This window comes from Hemitrygon akajei, chromosome 6 (genome assembly GCF_048418815.1).
Source record: "Hemitrygon akajei chromosome 6, sHemAka1.3, whole genome shotgun sequence".
In the NCBI taxonomy this organism is placed as follows: domain Eukaryota; kingdom Metazoa; phylum Chordata; class Chondrichthyes; order Myliobatiformes; family Dasyatidae; genus Hemitrygon; species Hemitrygon akajei.
In genome coordinates, this window is record NC_133129.1 from 132,980,930 (window position 1) to 133,003,759 (window position 22,830).

At 39.2% G+C, this 22,830-nt stretch overlaps 1 protein-coding gene across 3 annotated transcripts in view; it reads left to right on the forward strand.

Annotated features, from left to right (window-relative positions):
• Window positions 1–19,941, forward strand: part of nap1l4b (nucleosome assembly protein 1-like 4b) — a 121,777-nt gene extending 101,836 nt beyond the window's left edge. For 2 of the 3 annotated variants that reach the window (XM_073049263.1, XM_073049265.1), the window contains exon 15: window positions 18,981–19,941. In XM_073049263.1, coding sequence (XP_072905364.1) covers window positions 18,981–19,019 — 39 coding nt within the window. In that variant the 3' untranslated portion in view covers window positions 19,020–19,941. Of the gene's footprint in view, window positions 1–2,117; window positions 2,158–18,980 lie in introns of all 3 variants that reach the window. The other variant, XM_073049266.1, reaches the window with a different exon arrangement.
• Window positions 19,942–22,830: the final 2,889 nt, after the last annotated feature.

The window sequence follows — 22,830 nt, forward strand, 5'->3', positions numbered from 1 at the left end:
AGTGACTAAGGTGTCATTAAGTATAGGCCCTAGATCTAAGATAATTTACCAAAGAATCAAAAGAAACATTACAAAAAGATATATCTAAACGCTTGTATTTCCTCAACTGCATCCTTTCATACAAATCTTTATATCCTTTCCAAATTGTAGTTCCCAGTATTGAATTCCATATTTGGCATCAAGGTTTTGTGCAGCAGTCAGGCCATTGATGTTAAACTAAAAATATGTTTAAAATGATCAACTCTGTTTTTAATGCCTCAGTAATAACAATCTTTAATTCTCTCACTATCTAGGATGCACATCTGAAGTGAGTGATTTATCTGACACCAGGTTTTCTAGTGCTAACTCTTTTATCAAAGAAAACGTGGGAATCTTCGTATTTAAAATAGAATCATGAGGCCCTCCATTGGTCAGGGTCAACCATAGAAGTTGCGTCCTAGCTGTTTACGTGACACACAAGCCATAGCAGTAAGATTTGGAGAGCAAACTGTTGCCCATCTACCAGGGTCACCCCCTCCCTGCAGCTGTTAAACCCAAAGGAATGGCAGAGACCAATACAGTTTGGCACCAGTGGCGTCTCGGGATTTGCCAGTCAGAGTAAAACTGACTTAGTGATTCCGGCTCCAGAATTTTCCTCAGGCATTTACTTCCAAAGCCTTCCCCGTGAGTGGTATAGCCACAAGGCAGTGTAGATTTGAAATCGGAGTTTTCCTTCTCCTAGATGAGCTGCCAGCCTTGGCTGACGAGCCCCCATCTGTCCAAATTGACTGGCTTAAGGTGCCAGTAACCTGCTTTTGCCCCCCTTCTTCTGTCAGGGGGTATTGGAGATGCATGCCATTGGGAGCATTTAGTAGATAGTGGGAGCTTACCCCTGGCTATAACAACCTTAAGGACCCATTAGCTCACCCCTTCAATAGCCACTCCACTTAAACCTAACTTTTTATTGGCCTTTGCCAGATGCCTAATTATGTACATCCAACATCTCCTGCCCCTGTTGAACCCTCTCCTAAACAATCCAACGTCTCCTCAGAAACTGCGGTGCGCAGAATGCGTTTCCATAGGCCGTATACTCTGTATTGCATGCTGTGTTCCTTATAGTTTGTGGTTTGGTTATATCACATTTTGGTCTATCTACAGTTACAATGGTGTATATTTAACACCTTTTTAATAGACTTTTTGAAAGAGGATAAACATCTACATTTAAATAGTTATTACAAGACAAATATTTGATGTGGCTATACCAATGTGCAGTGGAAATGAATAAAGTGCCAGTACATTAATCCTGTTTTTCTATGCTTCATTGAACTTGCAGTCCAGTTAGAGTAGTTACAGTTGTGTAAGCAATTCTACTAGAACTTTTCTTGCCTTGTTTGATATGTGGAGTTGCACAGCTACCTTTTCCTTACTGAAACAGTACAAATAGAAATGCTATTTACCATTCATCAATAGTTCTATTTCAAATGTTTTGAATAAAATTCACATTAATACTGAACAATTGAATTATTTTAACAAGTTATTTTCTATTTGTAAATTCACTGGATTGTTGTACTGATTAAGAAATCATAGAAAACCTTAAATGTTTTAAGTATTTATGGTATTGTGAGAAGAAATGGCTCAATTTTTAATCTCTACATTGCCATTGTTTTGGTATATAGAAACTAGCCTGTATTTTCTATCAGATTGGATAAGGGACTGGGCCTATTGAACCTTTAAATTGAAATCATAAGTGATTATGGGCATGTTTTAATAAAATATACAGTGTTCAAGAATTTTACCTCTTTGCATTATTAAGCAAAGATTGAAACATATTTTAAATACATATAGGGCAAAGTTTAGGTGACTAGCAAATGTTCCTCTGTTCCAAACAGTCATTTACTTTTATGTATTTTTAATGCAAGTAAGTGTAAATGCGTAAACTTGGATTATGAATATTGGTATCCAATCTGACCAAGTCTCAGTAATTGCTGACTGTCCCTAACATTTCTTCTGTGTTGCTATGCTGTTTGGGCTCAGTATCTGGTAGGTTTGAAAACCTTTTAGAATTTACCTAGCCCTGATTATTCAATTTCAGTGACATTGATATTGACTTATTTTGTTCTGAATTTTCCCCTGCTTAGGTGTAATTCATGTCTCAGTAAAACAATTGTACGTTCCTAGGTAAGGGAATTTTCTACCTTATTTCTCTGATCACCATTTGCTTAACATTTGCTCTGTATCTTTAATCACAGTTGAACTCATTAAGGCTGATCCAGTTTGGAATTCTTTTACTATTTTAATGTTTGTCTCAACAATAATTTAAGGTTGTTTTGAGTTAGCTCTAATTGTTTCATATAATTTCATCTTCCGGTCTGTTTTGTGGAAATTATCCCTTTCATATTAAAAGTATAATTAGTTTTAAGTTAAACATTTTGGTGATTAAACTGGCATTGTAAACTGCATTTTAGTGCTTGAAGATGCTTAAATAAATTGGAGAAAGGCTATAAAAATCACCAGTGATTGGTATTCAAATGTTTTAAATGGTCTTTCTAAAACATAAATATTTAAAACTCATCTTGGTCCAGTCTGAAGATCTGAGGTACATTTAATTTCTAAGCAGCATTTTTGTCATTGTAGATGTTGCAACACAACACTGCAGTAGTTTGACACCAGTTCCTAATATTGGTAATAAGATCATAAGACCTAGGAGCAGAATTGGGCCATTCAGCCCAACAAGTCTGCTCTGCCGTTTCATCACGTCTGCAATTCTCCTGCCTTCTGCCTGTAATCTTTGACGCCCTGACTAATGAAGAACCTTTCAATTTCCACTTTAAATATACCAACTAATTTGGCCTCTGCAGCTGTCTATAGGAGTGAATTCCCCTCTGGCTAAAGAAATTCCTCTTCATCTCTGTTCTAAATGGGCATCCCTCTATTCTGGCGCAGTACACTCTCACTCACTATAGGAAACATCCTTTCCACATCCACCCTAAGCCTTTCAATATTCGATAGGTTTCAATAAGTCGTGACTTCCCCCCCCCCCATTCTTCACCAGTGAGGACAGGCCCAGAGCATCTTGTAGATAAGAGGCCCAAAACTTCTCTCAGTACTGGTCTGTACCAATAACTTATAAAACCTCGGCATTACATCCTCGCTCTTAGATTCTATTCCTTGTAAATGAATGCTAACATTGCATTTGCCTTTCTTACCACTGAATTCCTTACCTGCAAGTTAGCCTAAAGTTTAGGGAATCTTGCATAAGGACTCCTAGGTCCCTTTGCACCTCTGATTTTTTTTCCCCCATTTAGAAAAAAAGACTGCACCTTTTCCCTTCTACCAAAGTACATGATCATCCACTTCCAGGCACTATATTTCTTCTGCTACTTTGCCCGTTTTTCTAAGTCCTTCTGCAGACTTCCTGCCTCCTTATCACTACCTGCCCCCCCCCCCCACCTATCTTTGTTTCATCCATAAACTTGGCCATAAAGCCACCAATCCCATCATCTAAATCATTAACACATAATGTGAAAAGAAGCATTCCCAACATCAACTCCTGCCAAACACCACTAGTCACCAGCAGCCAACCAGAAAAGGCCTCCAAATTCCCACTCTGCCTCCTGCCACTCAGCCAATCTTTTATCCATGCAGCTATCTTTTCTGTAATTACATGGGCTCTTAAACAGCCTCCTGTGTGACATGTGGTGAAAGGCTTCTGAAAACCTAGGTAAGCAACATCCACTGACTCTCCTTGTGTATCCTGTCTGTTATTTCCTCAAATAATTCCAACAGATTTGTCAGGTAGGTTTTCCTCTTAAGGAAGCCATGCTTACTTTGGCCTATTTTTATCCTGTTCCTCCAAGTAGCCCAAAAGCTTGTCCTTAATAAGGGACTCCAACATCTGAAGTCAGGCTAACTGACCTATAACTTATTTTTTTGCCTCCCTCTCTTAAAAAGTGGAATCCTCTGAAACCATTTCAGAATCTAATGATTCTTGAAAGATCATCACTAAAGCTTGCACAATCTCTTCAGATACCTCTTTTAGAACCCTGCGATGTAGTTCATCTGGTCTAGGTGACTTATCGACCTGCAGACATTTGAGCTTTCCAAGCACTCTTCTCCTTAGTAAAAGAAACTGCACTCACTTCTGCCCCTGACACTTGAATTTCTGCCATACTGCTAGTGTCTTCCACAGTGAAGACTGACACAAAGACTTATAAAATTCATCTGCTATTTCTTTGTCCCCCATTACTACCTCTCCAGCGGCATTTTCCAGAAGTCCAATGTCCAATCTTGCTTCTCTTTTTATATATCTGAAAAAAAACTTTTGTTATCTTCTTTTATATTATTGGCTAACTTACCTTCGTATTTTATCTCTTTCTGACAGCATTTTTAGTTGCCTTCTGGTGGTTTTTTAAAACTTCTCAATGCTCCAACATCTTCCCAATCCTCAAACTTCCCTTTTTTTTTTTTTGCTATATTATATGCCCTCCCCTTTGAACACATTATTGTCTTAAGGATGTATCTATCCTGCACCTTCCAAATTGGCCCCAGAAACTGTTCTGTCTTGTTAGTGTCTCCTTCCAATTAACTTTAGCTGGCTCCTCTCTCAAGCCTCAGTAATTCCCTTTACTAAACTGTAATACTAATACATCTGACTTTAGTTTCTACTTCTCAAACTGCAGAGTGAATTCTATCTGATTGTGATCATTGCCTCCTAAGGATTCCTTTATCTTAAGTTTCCTAATCAAATCTAGTTTATTACACAACACCCAGTCCAGAATTGTCTTTTCCCTAATGTGCTCAATACAAGCTGCTCTAAAAAGCCATCTCATAGGCATTCTACAAATGTCCTTTCTTGGGATTCAGCACTAACCTGATTTTCCCAGTCTACCTGCGTATTGAAATCTCCCATGACTTTTGAAACATTGCCCTTTTTTCATGCCCTTTCTATTTCATGTTGTAATTTGTATCCCCCATCCTAGTTACAGTTAGAAGACCTATATGTAACTTCCATCCTGGTATTTCTACCCTTGTAGTTTCTTAACTCTACCCACAAGGACTCTTCATCTTCCAGTCTCATGTCACCACTTCCTAAGGATTTGTTGTGATTTTGTTTTACCAACAGAGCTGCCGCGTCCCTCTACCTATCTCCTTGTCCTTTCAATACGATGTGTGCTCTTAGATGTTAAGCTCCCAAGTATGATCTTCGTTCAGCCACGACTCAGTGATGCACAAGATAATCATACCTGCAATCTGTAATTGTGCTACAGAATCATCTACGTTATTTCGATTACTGCGTGCATTCAAATATAACACCTTCAGTTCTATTTTCATTACCCTTTTCGATTTTGACCCCATGTTTCCACTGATATTTTATATGTGCTGTGTGTGACTGTTCGCACTGTGTGTTGCACCTTGGCCTTGGAGTGACGCTGTTTTATTTGACTTTATTCATGTATGATTGAATGACAATTAAACTTGATGTTACACTTCAACTCATCCAACTGAATGCAATTTTGCCCCATCATCTGTCTATCCTTCCTCACAGTCTTACTACACACTGCATCTAGTTGTACACTAACTGCCCATCCTCAGCCCTGACACTCTGGTTCCCATCCCCCTGCCAAATTAGTTTAAACCCTCCCCAATATCTTGAGCAAACGTGCCCACAAGGATGTTGGTCTCCCTTGGATTCAGCTGTAATCTGAAGTCTGAAACCCTGCCCCCAGTACAGATTCCTCGGCCATGCATTCTGCTGCCAGATCATCCTATACCCTCACTGGCATGTGGTATAGGCTGCAGTCCACGAATTACTACCCAGAGGAGGTTCTTTTCAGCTTTCTACCTGACTCCCTATATTCGCTCTTCAAGACCTCTTTTCCTCTCTATGTCATTGGTACCAATATGTATCGTGATTTCTGACTGATCGCCCTACCCCTTTGGAATGCTGTGGACCCAATCTGAGACATCCCTGACCCTGGCCACCTGGGAGGCAACATATCATGCTCGTGTCTCTTTCAGGTCCACAGAATCTCCTGTCAGCTTCTCTAACCATGGAATCTCTCCTATCACTACTGCACTCCTCTTCTTCCTCCTCTTCCTCTCCTTCTGAGCCACAGAGCCAGATTCAGTGCCAGAAACCTGGTCATTACTGGCTTCCCCCTAGTAGAAGTTCCTTCTCCCCCTCCCCCGAACAGTATACAAGTGGAATACTCATTATTGAGGGGAACAGCCACATGGGTACTCTGTCAGGAGAGTGAAAGAGAATTGGCAGCCAGTGCAGTCTCCCAGGTACCTGCCTCCTGCAAATTAGGGGTGACTATCCCTCTGTATACAGATATTCAGCATTACATTTGGGAACTATCAATCCAGTTCACACAGCCATTTAACATTGGGGCTTTTTTAAACCAGGCTGGTTAGACCCTGGAATCTTCAGGGACTCCACTAAGTTAGTACGATAGGAATACCTGTTCAGTAGACTTCAGTGAAATTTCTTAGTGCTTCAGCCTTGTGGTCTACTATTTAAGTATTTTATTGAAAATGAAGTTTTCTTTGCTGCCATCATTCTTGACTACCTGTAGTCAGTTTACCATATATTGTTCACATTTATTTATTTTAAGACTTTTGTGCAGTAATATGTATGGTTTGTTATTTCTAATGTTGTTCCTCAAGCTCATTTATGCATGTACATTGCCCATAAATAGGACTAGTACATGGGATTAATCAGTTTTCTGTAAAAGTTTCTGCTCATCATAAGAATATAAAAATGGGGTATGGGCCATTTTGCTTTTCCCAACTTTCTCCATTCATCAAAGTCATGGTTGATCCTCTACCATAATTCTATTTTCTTGCACTATCCCTGTTTTGTCTGATCCCTTTAATATTCCTGTCTTGAATGAACTCTGATTGTGCTCCATATCTAAGCGTAAAATTTGAAAAATTGCATTGAAATCCAAAAATTTGTCATCCCTCTGTATGAAACATTTTATTCTTTATGTCTGCCAAGTCCCTGTTCTGAGATTAAGATTCCTAGTTCCAGACTTCCCAGTGTCAGAGATAAGGGAAAGTAACTTAATTCTTTCTGTTGAGCCCTTGAATATCCGCTTGTCAGGTAGGCCTATTTAGTATTATAAAAATATTTAGTCTGTCCATTCTCCATCCCCTTGATTTCCCCTTGTACTTAATCATACAGTACTATGCAAAAGTCTTTGGCACATGTTTAAAAAAAAAAGTTCTGTACAGCCAAGATGCTTTCAAAAATAATGAAAGGAAAAGTTTATAGTCTATATGTTTATAGTCAAAACATATACTATAAAGATCAGTAAAAACTGCATCAATTCTCTTTGGTACATGCAATTTTATAAGAAAATCAGCTGATAGGTTGTTCCAAGCATCTTGGATAACTTGCCGCACTTCTGCAGACACTTTGTTTGTCTCGCATACTTCTCTCTCCCCAGGTAATCCAAACAGCCTCGATGGCGTTGAGATCCGATCTCTGTGGGGGCCATACCATCTGTTGCAGAACTCACTGTTCTTCTTTTCACTGAATATAGTACTATATGATCTTGACCATGTGTTTGGGATCATTGTCCTGATGCAGAATGAAGTTGGGACCGATCAGATGCCTCCTTGATGGTGATGGATGAGAATCTGCTTCTGCTTCTCAGCATAGAGGATTCCATTATTCCAATGGAGTTGGTGATTCCAGTTCACCAACTCCATTTGCAGAAGTGCAGTCCCAAAACTGCAGGGAACCTCCACCATGCTTCACTGTTGGCTGCAGGCATTCATCCATGTAGAGCTCTCCAGTTCTTCCACGGACAACCTGCCTTCTGTTTGAACCAAAAATGTCAAATTTTGTCTCATCAGTCCAGAGCACTTGCTGCATGTTCAGCACCCCAGTCCTTGTGTTTGTGCATAGGCAAGTCTATGGCCTTGTTTCCACTTTGAAGGAACGTATTTGGCAATAACTCTTCCATGAAGACCACATCTGACAAGAGGACTTTCGACTACAGAGGGGTGGTTTCTGAGAGTTTGGAGCTATTTGCAGTGCTGGACTTCTGATTTTGAAGGGACATCAGTTTGATATATCTCTTGTCTGTTGCACTCGGTTTCTTTGGCCAACCACTGCATTTCTGGTCTTCAAACTTGCCTGTTTCTTTGTGCTGCTTAGAAGAGCTTGGACAGCAGATCTTGAAACTCCTGTATGCCATGAAATTTTTGCTTCAGAGAGACCTTGCTGATGCAGAATGAACACCTTGTATCTTGTTGCTATGCTCACTCTTAATATGCTGAAAGAATTGATGATTTGAAGATTAATTATCACATCTGCCACATCTTCAGTTAATCAGTTTAGTTCTTTCAAATTATTATGTCATTGATCATTAGCATCAAGTTTTTATTTGTAAGTAACTTAATATGTTACTTTCTTTAACAAAGTGCAAAAATTTCTCTTAACATTTAACTTCTGGAAAATGAATAGAAATCTAAAATTTGCTCTATTTTACTAACATAATAATGCAGAAGACAAAAAATAAACATCTAAAGCTAAATTTATATAAAAATCTAGGATGCCTAAGACTTGCATGGTACAGTACTGATTCAGCATCTTGAGGTGTTACATGTGGTAACTAGCAGGTTGCAACCACCAGTTGCAGAAGCTTCTGAGATATCTTAAAAGCATTCTGACTTGAAAGTCTAATGCTGATTATCCCCTTCTGTTTAGCAGCAGTGTTGCTAATGAAATGAGACATACCAATGTGTATTGTGAGTTTTGTATTATTTGGCTAATAGATTGAGAGGTTGATATTAGATTGAGTGATCTAATTTGACCACCAAACTGCAAATGCTGGAAAGGATTTGCAGGTTTTTCTTTATCTGATGACTTGGTCATTACTCCTTGATTTTCTACAACATAGTTGCTTGTCCAAAGCATCAAATCAATCATATTATGGAATCTGTTAGGTTGAAATTAAACCAGAAAAAATTAGAAAGCTTCTGTGAAATACAATGTTGTGTCCGTTAGGTATTTTACAGCAGTACTCCAATCTTTCTGCATGTAAGCAACAGTTCTTTTTTAAACTTGCCATAGTGAGATTTGAAATTCAAATTTGATATGCCATAGTGTTACTACTGTACACATCTATTTCCCAGATATAGTTTTATCCTGACTACGATTCAACTGCATGGTCGTAGTATTACACAAGTGCCAAATGAATTGGTTTGCAATAAATATGGTTTGCTTTCATTTTCACCATTTTGTGAATACCAGTTGTATTGTGGGTTCCAGTGCTTCATGTATTGTGCCTTTTATTGCTAGGAGCAGGTGGGCAATTTGGAATTCTGTTTAATATCCCTTCAGAATATTAGAACTCAGCTATTAGGTATCAGGTACAAGTTATCACAGGTTCATGCCTTTGCCTTCCAAGTGAATACTAAAGGAGTGAGATCAACGTTAAGACATATTGTCTTTTAGTGAGATTAAACGTGTTAGCCATCATTCGTTTCTTTGGGATTCAATGTGGAAGCAGTACACAGAAAGCCTGGCACATGGAAATTTGTCTTGAAACATGCTATCATGTAGGTCTTGCAAACAATGTAAATAAGCTTCACAAAACTTATTCTGATTACCCTGTCAGAATTTCTGGCAATGAATAAAGTTTTGCCCTCTGAATTTATAATTCATAATTTGGATCCATCGCTACTACTTCTAGCGCAGTTTTGACACAACTCTTTAAAGGTATTACTTGAGACATAGTGACCTGAAACTTGGTTTGGGGAAGAAATTGAGAACTACCTTGGGTCTGCCATTGCAGATTCTACATTTTCTCATGCTTCCTCTGTCACAGGCTGCTCTGCTACAGTTTGGGTTGTTCTGGGAACTTCTCGCAAGCCAACTGAGAGCAGGCAGTGTGATGTTCGACCAGATGAGAGAGAAGCCAGGCTGTTGGCCTTGTGAGTGTAAACTGAATAGATAATCATAGTGTGGTAAGCAAGTCATGCACTTTCACCATTCTTTCAACAGATGAAATGATTACTGCAGAACATTAAAAGTTTAATATCTTTTACTGAAGATGACTCTATTCACTGTCTTAGAACTGTCAACTTTAGGCTTAAAGTGATAAGTTTTATGGAATCATCCATGACGCACACTGTTCTGTCAAATGCATATCGAGTTCCCTGTAGTTCCAGACAACATCAGTGCTGAAGTGTGCTTATGAGACAGCTATGTACAGTACATAATCTTAGTACACCAAATTGAGTATTGGTTTTGCCATCCTCTGCCAAAACTGCCCATAGTTGTACAGTCACCTTTGAACGGAAGGGTATCTTCAAGTTTTAGGAAGGTATGACAAGGGGAACAGCTGACTGTTTTCATGTGGGAGATGTGAGTAGGCCAAGAGTCTTGCTGAGAAGATCAGTCGTTTATTCTACAGGTTTCCACCATTACCTAATCCTTCAACCCAAACTTCCCTCCAGTGTTCCAGTTTATAAAGTGTATCCTTTCTGTGTTTCTCTTTGACATTTTTACTTTGTTCCTTTCACCTCCCTTCCAAATATTTGATTTCATTTCTAATGAAGTGCTAACTAAATGATTCTTGATGCATGCTTTCTAGCTTCAGTTCCCACCCACACTACTCATGCTAGGTATCATGATCTCATTTTGAAGATGCTTAGTTTTAAAGAAATGCTGAGTTAGGTTTCCTTTTTCTTCAACACTGAGTATATTCTTTAGTCATTCTGTACCCATCATTCCTGTAAATGTGCTCATTGATGGGGAGGATTTGCTAGTGATAGATAAGTTGTATCCACCATATTTTTAGACTTTTTCTTCCTTGGTAATTGATGTTTCTGTACCAGGACATCATACTTTTCAGGATACTTTTCACCCTGCATCTATAGAAGCTTGTCAAAATTTTAGATGAAATGCTGAACCTATGCAAATTTCTAATAAAGTAGAAGCACGGCTGTGCTGGTCTTTGAAATAATAATGCCGAGAAATTTTAAGTTACTGACAGTCTCCACCGCTGGTGCCCTAAAGAGAAACTGGTTCATGGACCTCCGATGACTTCCTCCTGTAGTCAATAATCGGCTTTACTGATGTTGAGTGAGAATGCTTTTGTGTTTGTTAGTTAGATGAACACACTGTTCAATTTCCTGCTCCCTTTGAATTTCTTTTGTTTTATCTGAAATTGGTATGTTAGGTGATAATCAGTAGTTCTACAAATTTTCGCATACAGCTGCGAAGTCCCAAGCGTCAGATTATGGGGATTTACTGAAGTGTTTGATAAATTTGGTTCTTTATGGATGCATGTAATGGAGTGGATACAGGCAAACCAGTAGATGTAGTATATTTTGATTTCCACAAGGCTTTTTATGACCTTCTATAATGAAGGTAATGATGAAAATTAAGGGTTCATTGTATTGCGGTTAATAAAATAACATAAATGCAAGTATGTTTTAAATGAGAAAAAAAGAAAAGTAAACCAGTCATTTGGATGCCAGTGTTAATAGCCAAGACCCCTACAACGACTTCTCTGGCTATTCCTACTTGCTGTCTCATTTAAAGGAACTTGTAATATTGAATCAAGTTTTGCTGATACGAATGTGAGAAATAAATATCTGTAAGTAGATGTAAACAGATTAAAATAGATGTAGTATAATGTGTAGAAATGAATTTGACTACTTTGGGGACCTTTAAAAACAAAAGCAAAATATTTAAATATGAGATAAGTGACTGGTGTTCAGAGAGGTCTTGAGTATCCTTTTCCACAAGTATAAGTTGCCCTGTATACACCGTAAGCAAATTAGTAAGGCAAATTGGACAATAACAAGCAAGAGAAATCGAGTGCCAGGATTGCATTACCTTGCTACAACTATGCATCCCAACTACTGTACTCAGTATGTTGATCTATGAAAGTCAATATGCCTAAAACTTTCTTTAAGACCCTCTACCTGTAACACCACTTTTTTTTTATTAGTTTTTCAAAACATTTTACAAAATTAAAAACCCTAAATCCCAATGGGGAGCATTAATACAGTACAAGATTAAGCATACAATAACAATATGCTACAAAGGAAGAGAATTTAACAAAAAAGCACCTAAATTAAAGACAAGTGAGCTTAGTGTCCTCCCCAAGCCCCACAACACAAGAAAAAAACAACAATTCCAGACCAACCACCACACAGTATAAAAAGTATAAGTCCAGACAGTCAAACTCCCAGACTGTGAATACACTTAGTAACAGAGGGTAATAATGCCTACTACCAGAAAAAAAAGGGAGCTGAAAGCAAGGGACCGAAAAGAGGGAAAAAAAGAAAAAGAAAAACCCTAGTCAGGAGGAAGGTTATAAAAGTACTCGATAAAAGGTCCCCAGACCTTATGGAACTTTAGATCCGAATTAAGAACTGAATAATGAATTTTTTCGAGGTCCAAGCAGGCCATAATATCGTTAAGCCATTGCGCATGAGTGGGCGGGGCAGCATCTCTCCATCTAAGGAGGATCAAGCGTCTCGCCAGGAGAGAGGCAAAGGATAGTATTCGGCATTTGGTCGGACCCAGACATAAATCTGTCTCGCCCCAAAAACCGAACAGAGCAATTAAGGGGTTAGGTTCTAGGTACTGATTCAGAATACCCGATAACGTAGTGAAGACGTCTTTCCAGAATTTCTCCAAACTAGGACAGAACCAGTACATGTGGATGAGAGAGGCCACGCCCCTCTTGCATTTATCACAGAGCGGACTAATGCCAGGGTAGAATCGAGATAGTTTAGATTTAGACATATGGGCTCTATGAACAATCTTAAACTGTAAGAGGCAATGGCGAGCACAGAGGGAGGTTGAGTTAACCGATTTGAGAACTGACTCCCAGCTCTCCTCGGATAAGGAGATATTTAAATCCTGCTCCCAGGCCATTTTAATTTTATCCACAGGGGCCCGTCGTAAGGCTGCTAGTTTATCTCGGATAATTGATATTAAACCTTTACCTAGTGGATTAATGGAAAGAAATAGGTCCATAGCATTTTTCGCAGGCATTTCAGGAAAGTTAGGAATTAAAGGAGCAGTAAAGTGTCGGATTTGGAGATATCTGAAAAAGTGAGCGTTAGGCAGGTTGAACTTAACGGAGAGCTGCTGAAAAGAAGCGAAGCGATTATCAATGAAGAGATCTTCAAAATGTCTAATGCCCTTCCTGTACTAAACATGGAATGCTGAATCGTACGTAGTAGGTAAAAAAAGGTGATTATGTGCGACAGGGCTAGAAACGGAAAACCCCTGGAAACCATAGCATTTCCTGAACTGAGCCCATATACGCAAAATATGTCTAACCAGAGGATTAGCTATTGATCTGGGCAGACTGCTAGGGAGTGCAGATATAGATAATTCTTTAGTGGAGCTCAACTCCATTGCCACCCAGTTAGGGCACTCGGGTTGACCGTGGAAGAAAGACCAGAAGGCAGCACAACGTATATTAGCTGCCCAGTAATATATGCGAAAGTTAGGTAAAGCCATGCCACCCTCTTTTTTAGATTTTTGGAGGTGGATTTTATTAATTCTAGAGCGCTTATTCTGCCACAGATATGACAAAATAATAGAGTCTAAGGAATCAAAAAAAGATTTAGGAATAAAAATTGGGATAGATTGAAATAAGTATAAAAATTTGGGGAGAACATACATTTTAACAACATTAATACGACCTACCAAGGACATAGATAGAGGTGACCATTGTACCAGACTCTGTTTTATAGCATATGAAAGATTGACAAAGTTTTCACGAAAGAGATCTTTAAATTTCCTTGTGACTGTAATTCCAAGATAAGTAAATTGATTATGGACTACTTTAAAAGGGAGATCACGAAATATTAGTTCTTGTGCTTCTTTATTAATTGGGAAAAGTTCACTCTTATGTAAGTTGAGTTTATAGCCAGAGATCTGGCTAAACTGGTCAAGAAGTGAAAACATTAGAGGTAAGGATGTAGACGGATTTGAGAGAAAGAGTAATAAGTCATCAACATAGAGAGAAACTTTATGCTCAACACCCCCTCTCCAAATCCCGGTCAATTCAGGACAATTTCGAAATGCTATCGCCAGAGGTTCTATAGCCAAATCAAAGAGAAAGGGACTTAAGGGGCATCCCTGACGGGTGCCACGTTTGAGATTAAATTCTTGGGATTTCTGAAAATTTGTTAGAACAGAAGCAGTAGGACACAGGTACAGCAATTGGATCCAAGAGATGAAACTTTGGCCGAGGTCAAATTTTTCTAAGACTGCAAAAAGGTAGTTCCACTCTATACGGTCAAATGCTTTCTCCGCATCAAGGGAGATAACACATTCAGGAGTCCCAGTTGGAACTGAGTATAAAATATTAAATAGACGCCGAATGTTAAAAAAAGGGAGACAGTTTTTAATAAAGCCTGTTTGGTCATCAGAGATAATGGAGGGAATGACTCGTTTAATTATGGCAAATTGCCACCCTCTTTCAATGAGGCATCTATTATTCTTCTTTTAAAAAAGGGCAAAGACCCAACAGAGTGTTCCTCGTACAGGCCGATCTCTCTGCTCAATGTCGATGTAAAGATCTTAGCTATTAATCTTGACGGTAGAGGAGGCCATGGACGGACATGTCCCACTCCGACGTCTCCATGGCCTCCTCTACCGTCAAGATGAGGCCGCGCGCAGGTCGATGGAGTAATAACCTTATCTCCCACCTGGGTAGCCTCCTACCTGCCAGCATGAACATCCGACTCACAGACCTCCATTGATACCCCTGCCCCCCCCCTTACCCCCATCCCTATCTATTATTTCAGTCTGGTTCTCTTTTTCTCTTTTTTTTCCCCTCACTATAATCTCCCCCCAGCCCTACCTTTCTTTCTCTTTTATTTCCCATAATTCTCCACCTTCCCCCTAGCCCATTTCCCTCCAACCTATCACTTCCTAGCTCTCTACTTTATCCCTCCCCCCACCACCCCACTTCTTATCCCCCCCTCGACCATCCCATGTTACTTCACTCCTGATGAAGGGTTTCGGCCTGAAACGTCGTCACTACCTCCTCCCATAGATGCTGTCTGGCCTGCTGAGTTCTGCCAGCATTTTGTGTTTTTAAAGCGCACTCGCAGACCTGTATGAGTCACCACTTCTCTTGCTCCTCATCTCTTGGCCATTGTTCAAAACCTGAGATCATACTAGCAGTATTATAATTGAACTGGATAGATTGGATTTCTAGATTGACTGGAATGAAGGGAGTTTTGAGGAAAGTTGAACAATATAGGCCAGTGATCCAGAATTTGTGAGTACTACTTATAATGTTTAAAATCTTGACCTGTGGTAGACTTTTGTCACGAAGAGGGTTTGATGGCTCTGAGACTGTATTCACTGGGATTCAGAAAGTTGAGGGGTGACCTAGAAGAGTCTCATTTTAGATTCAGTTGAGCTATGTTTTTGAGAGTTGTCTTTCTATGGAATTCCCAACTTTAGAGTGCTTTGGTTCTGATTCATTATAAAATGAAGATGATAAAATAGGCTGAAGACAACATAGCTTCCTTAAGGGGAAATCTTGCCTAACAAATCTGTTGAAATTCTTTGAGGAAATTACAGGCAGGATAGACAGAGGAGAGTCAGTGGAAGTTGTTTACTTAGATTTTCAGAAGGCCCTTGACAAGGTGCTACACATGAGTCTACTAAATAGAATTAGAGCCCATTGTATTGGAACAGATAAGAGGAGGAATTCCTTCAGTCAGAGGGTTTTGAATCTGAAATTCATTTCCACATGTGGCTGTGGGGGCCAAGTCATTGAGTAAATTTAAAGCAGAGGTTGATAGGTTCTTGATTAGTCAGGGAGTCAAAGGTTATGGAGGGGAAGGCCAAGAAAACTCAATGGGCCAAATGGCCATTTCCTGCTTCCATGTCTTACGGTCTAACGCTTGGAGTATTGTGAGCAGTTTATCTATGAAAGGATGTGCTGGTGTTGGAGAGCATCTAGAAAAGATTCACAAGAATGGTTACATTTCTTGTGTTACCAGAGTTGAACATGAATGTCTTTCAGTCTCTGCAGTATTATAACATGACTGCAATATATTAATCCCTATCCTTTATCTTGAGGCTGATGCACTTGGTTTTGTTTCATCTATCTGATCAAATTCAAAGCATCTCAATAGCTTTCATTCCTTTTTGATGCTTGTAACTTAAGTTCCATGCATCCCAGCCTCCAAATTATTCTCTTGCCCAATCTGGTTCGTTATCACAAAATTAATCTCATTCCAATTCCATTGCAATTTTCTTGCAGACTCCTGTATCTGCAGTCTCGTCTTCTATAACAGTGATTCTCAACCAGTTTTTGGCCACGGCCCCCTTAGGAGCTCTTCTCAGGTTCCAGGGCTCCCCTTTCAAACAGGGATACAACACGAACAGTTAGACAGAAAATCATTTATTATTGAACACCAAGAAAACTTGAACATTCTGACATACTGGACAAAACTTCAAAAAAGACTATATAAAATTAAACATCTATCAGGCCTAATGCGATCTTTGAGCTTGGTGCTTTTCTGCAAGTTTCATGATATCGGCCTCCAAATTAGACAGTGACAGTGGGAGGTTACCTCTTGCGATATCAATTCCGTTCCTAGATTTTGTCAAGGAAACTACCTTGCAGAATCCCCTCTCAACCAAATACGTTGAGGGAAAGGCAATAAAAAAAATCTTTGGGCTTTTTCCCACAGTGTTGTAAATTTATTTGGCAGATCACTCTTGATTCAAAAATCTTTTTGAAACTGACTGATGATGTGCAGATATATATCTCTCTGAAGATCATTCAAACTCTTGAATTTCTGCCTCAACTTCTCTCGAAATTATCTCGAAGGTTTTTGAAGAAATCCAAGTGTTTATCCTTCTCTGGATGTGAGGTATCCAAATGCTTTTTCAATTTGCTTGGCCTCGTGCTTTCAATGTAGTCATGCAGTTAAAACACATGGGCAAAGATGGGTTTTGTGGAGATGCGATGAAACCATATGATAAGTATTCCACTGAATACTGCCGGCACTTCTTTTTTCGCCAAGGAACTCATGGGTAGAATTATTTCTGAAAATAATCATATGGCATGATTTTGCTATTTTTTCTAGCTAAATTGACAACATTGACTGGGAAATGGTTTAGGAAGGCTGCCTAAACATTTTTTACTTGAGAATAAGCACGCAAAATACAGATACATTACTGACAAAAAAAGCTGTCACCTGGAGCCAAGGACATTTTTCTCGGTGACTTCTTATGCAGTGACAAACACTTCTCACAACCTGCCTTAACGTATAATATATCCAAACACATATACTTTCAAGTTACTAGGCTGGCCCAGCAAGACACGCTGATCTTCGGAGAATGAAGTATGGCGATAATAGATACGAGAACCCTTGATTGAATACATTGACCCAGTGCAGTCTGATTCGCGACTGACTCTGAAGTGAGGCATTGTGGGAGGAGCTTAAGCAATGAACTTACCAGGTGTGCCAAATTCAAATGGTGTGTTGGAAAGATATTATAAATAGGAGGGAAACTATTGACTCCAATGAAGGTTGCTGCTTGGGTATTTCATTGGTTCGGTTACTAGGGCCCCCATAAACACTTGGTGGCCCCTTTCAAATGTGCCTGGGCTCCCAAGGGGGCCATATGGCCCCCGTTGAGAATGGCTTTTCTACAATATGTTTGTTTTCTCTAACCCACCTTAGATTTGTCATCAACTCATCCACAGAAGTTTATTATATTCTTTTCCATTCTGATCTACATTATTCTAGCATTCATGTCATTGATCTGGATGGGCATCCAGTCCCTTCATGTACAATTTAAAGTTCTCATCTTTAATTTCTTTTATGGGTATTCTCTGTCTTACCTCTAACATTTTAGTTACATTAAAATATATTCTGATGGAGGTTCATCACTTGAAATCTTTCTCTCTGCAGATGCTGTTTGACCTGAGAATTTCCAACATTTTCTGTTACTCATGTACATATTCTATATCAAGCACTTTATGTCATTTCTACTTTGTTTTTTTTACATTTGTTGAAGGTAAAAGATATTTGTTAACTGGGATTAGAATATACAGCCATGTGCAAACAATGAGGTACGGCGGTTTGTGCTACTACCTCAACTTGGAGACCCGTGTTCAAGCTGAGTTACCTGCATGTTCTGTGTCCACCTGGATTTCCTCTGGGTATTGGTTCTACCCTCATCTCAACCCAAAGATATTCTAGTAGGTTAATTAACCACTGTCAGTTGCTCCTGATAGAATAATGATGGGGAGTTCAGTTGATGGACATCTAGATGATGGGTTGTGGGGGTGTGAGAAATATTAGGATAGCAGTGTGGCTTTGTGTTTGATTATAAGTATTACTTAATTGTCAGTAATTGCTACAATTTCTCCTGGTCACATTCTCTTGTGGTTTACCTTCGAAAGTCATTTCTGGCACTAACATTGCCAGAAAAGTACTTTTGTAGATCCTGGTTTTCCATTCAGAAAAGAGCATGCAGAAGAAGAGACAAAAAAATGGAACTTTGACAAATTCTTAGTATGACTGTTGCTGTTCCAAAATATATTGGAAACCTTTAAATCATTTTTTCCCCATTATTAGTATTTTTACAAGCAAGTAAAAGTTAATGATATTGGAAATTAAGCAATTTGCATTTCTGTCATATCTGAAATTATTGGGGATATTCCATTGTTCAGTAAGTCAAACTTCAAAAGTTTGGTTTCATGTTCACTGAACTGTTTTAAAACATTAAGTAATAGGAGCTCCAGTAATTGTCTGCTTTCCTCCCTCTTCTCTCTGCTCCGCTTAGCATCAATGAAGTTTCGGGAAGTTAAAGTCCAAATGATTAGTGTTATCTCAGCTACCTCCATTAATTCGTCCTCAATTCCAGTGATGGTATTACTGTCTAGACATTGGCTAGAATGCATGCAACTGTTGCTGATGGTACACCTGTAAGAACTCCCATTGACCAGATGTATTGTCTTCTTTTCTAGAAAGAGCCCAGCCAGCCTGCTGAATGCAAGCAGCAATAGGAGTGTGGTACCAAGGAAACACCACTGCCTCGAGACTGATGCCATGTGATAAAGTGTATCTAAAATACTCTTGTGCAGTTGAGGCAACCCCTCCCTTCTGCAGCACAATCTTATAAGCTAAACACTATTTTAAAATGCATGGGTTGCTCTTTAACTTAAGTTTTTTTTCCCTACTTTTTGCTTACTTTTACAGTGGAAAAATACAAAATTCTACTTCAAAAATGCTGAAGGGTTCACGGCTGTAAGGTAAAGCAAGCATGCACTCTACAGCTCTAATAAACACTGGTATTTTGAAATGTAGTGAGTGTTACACGCTTGTCACTTGCAACTAGGGGCAGCATTGCTGAGTGACTTGGTGGTGATTTTCATGAAGTTCTGAAGTGCATCTTTACTGTGCTGCCCAATATTTGAGCAGTTACATAGAGTTTTAGCATTCTATCTATTAATATTTATATTTAAATACATTACGAAAGCTTAGTTTCCTACCCAATCCAACAGTGCTATGATCACCATTGCTGTTTTAGTCCAGAATGAGGTGATGGTATAAAAAACTATATATACATGGAGGCTGTGCTGAAGTGTTATTGTCACAGAATTATTTATTACTGTTATACAGAAACTACTAACCAGCATGTGGGGGGAAAGAAATCCATTTCCTGGGCATATTAGTTCCAGTTGCATCCACTCCATCTTCTAAAAAGATGCACATTTAGGATGATATGAGAATCGTCAGTTTTCCTGTGGAAGTAAAATCTTTAACACAGATCTATTTTTATTTTTGTGTCAAGTGCACAGCACTATGTCCAGGCATAGAGTGCTCCAGCCTTACCTTGTTCAAACAGTTGTAATGTACCTTAATATGCTGTTTTCAATTTGTACAGAATAGCGGAGTATTCTAATAAAGTTGTGCAACGTTAAACAATGCCGGTTCTGTTTAATTCTCTTCAGCAAGTTTCAGGATGTTGAAAGTTTGATTTCATATAGATTCAGAATGAAGTGCTTAATGGGAGCTAGAATGTGATGTTCTAAATACACACCAAAAAAACCTCTCTCGGCCTCTGGTGGATCTGACTACTGAAATCACTATCCAAATATCATGAACACTTCATATTTCTAAAGGATGAACACAATTCTTCAGCTGGAGGAACTCAGCAAGTCGGGCTGCATCTATGGAAATGCATAAACAGCTAACATTTCAGGCTGAAACCATTCATCAGGACCTCTTCAGAATTTCTTAATGAACTGGAATCCAACTAAACAGAGTACTGATTTGTTATAGCATTCTTGGTCTGAGCATTCACAAATACATAACCCCAATTCCCCTCCATATATTTTTTTTACTCACCATTTTGCTGAGATCCCTGCCTTTTAATGCTGGTAGAGCTGATGAATAGTTTGTAGTTAACTGACTGAGAGGGCATACTTGGGCTCATCCAGTCTGGTGATTTATCCCTTGGCACTGAGATGCTGGGTGTGAAAACTGCTGTGGCCTCCCACTTCCCTTGTTTGACTGCACAGCCTACTCCATCCTAAAGATTTCTCAGTGGTTACAATGACCTTGCTAAAGAGGGCAGAGGGTTTGTGCCAGGTTCCCTATCTTTTAAGCTCTGATTCCATTTTGTTCCTGGGAATACTTTTGAATGCCACGTAGGGCACCAGTATAAAAGTCTAACAGGTTGAAAATACTCAGATCCACTGGCATTCCTTTATGGGGTATGCCCATCTCACAGATCAGCATTTAATGCCCATCTGCATCTGCTTTTGAGAAAGTATGGTGCCCTGCTTTTAACCATTATTTTTCACTGTAGGTTCTCTTATACTAGTGTGAGATTTCATGTTTTGGTTCAATATCTGTGTCTTAATTGGGGGAAAAGTTTTAACTTGCATAGAAAACTAGGAGAAGGGAAAGGACAAAAGACAGGAAAGAACAAGCAATAGGTTTAGAGGTGAAAATGGGAAAAGCAGAATTGGACATCTTGGATTAAAGATAAGAAGCTGCTCCTTGATTATGTTCAGCTGTGTTCTGATAGTTTACAGGGCCAGTTACCAAGGAGTGAGCTGAATTAGTGATAGTTGGAAATGAAAAGTATAGGTTGTACTGCTGTTTCAACTATGATTGTTGTGTGGTGGTGGTCAAGAAGGTCAAGACTGTCATGAGCAAACTGTTCTTTCAAAGTGTCAAATGGGTGTGTGCATCCTGGTCATTGCATTGTGTTGAATTAGTAATTTGTAGATTCAGGAGACTGCTTAACCAGTAGAAGATGTTGGTCTAGCTCCCGAATTGGCCATGGAGGCTATGTAAAGTGTTATATATGTACAGAACAAGAACTATAACGGAGTAGTATGATTAATCGTATTTACTGAGTCATGTTGGCAACAGTACATACTGGGCAACTTGCAGTGTGGGAGCTATGAACCTGGCCCGCTGAGATAAAAAAAAAAGACATGCACACTCAAAAGCCCATGCCCAAAAGAATGGGCCCCCTACATGCTGGAGATAATCAATTCACTGTACAATTTTTTGGCCCCATATACATTCGCCACATTCTTACAATCAAACTGATACGGTTAAAAGAGGAAGAGTGAGTGATATTTGTGAAGTTGAGCAGAAAATTATTTTCCTGCTTCACTGTGACAGGGTGGGAAGACTACATTCAATTTCACTGTCAGAGAAATGAGCTGAAGCAAAGGTAGTCATGGCTAATGTCTGCACCAAATTACCAGCAATTATCGGGAGGAAAAACATGGTATCAAAATGTTCATGTAAACAATTTCAGCCAGACTGATGTTTGATCTTTGTTTAAGAAAGAACAATCTGTGAGGCAGTTTTGAGGATGACAGCAAGATTGGACATACTTGGTGAGAATGAGACTAATTGTAAGTAAGACTAGTATAGGTGAAATGGTCTAGAAAATGGAAAAATTCCCTTGGAGGATGAACCAGTTCACTGAGTTCATGGTATGATGTGGCATGCTTTCTCAGTTTTGATGTGTAGCAGTAAATATGCCACCACCTGACTTCATGCCCATTTTATTGTTCACAATACTATTGGCCAGTGAGAACAAAAACTGCAATGATATTTGCATGTGATAGTTTAAAATGGGCTACCAACAAAGTTGATCCAAAAAATTTGATTGCACAAAGCTCTGCAACCATATCAGGGCCAGACAACAAATTAGAAGAAATTGTCAAGTGACTGCCCAACAGCCAAGGTGCTCCTTTAGCCAGGTTATGCAGCCGTGATTGGCCTTGGTATGTTTTATCCATAAATGCAGAATGGCAATTGGCCACACAAGGTGTTCCTAATCAGCACCTTTAAAACAACTGGGATGAAGCTGAATATCAGCCCACAAGTGTAGGTGATGGGACGAGTCACAAAAGTTCGTGTCCAAACTCATTCAATCCCCTCCCATCCACATGGTTCACATATTTGTTGATTGTCAGTTGCAATCATTACTTACAAATGTTTTGACCCTATGTAGGATAGGTGCTTGTTAATTTGACAAATTGTACAGAGACTAAAGTTAATTGACTAGCATTTCCAGCACTGGCAAAGATCAATGTTAACAACATAGGAACACCATCACAATCAAATCTCTCGTGTTTATGATTTGCTGCTCCACTGCAAAGTCTTTTCCAAAGATGCCTACCCTGAAGAAATTTAAATCTCTTTGATGGGAGTTCAGTGAGACTTTCTCTTACTGCTACCCCTTTGTGTTCTCTGCTGCCCTCCAATTCTTTGACCATGTACTCAGCCAGACTCTATCATAGCCATGTATCCTTCCTAGGAACTTGGTCTTCACCACCATCT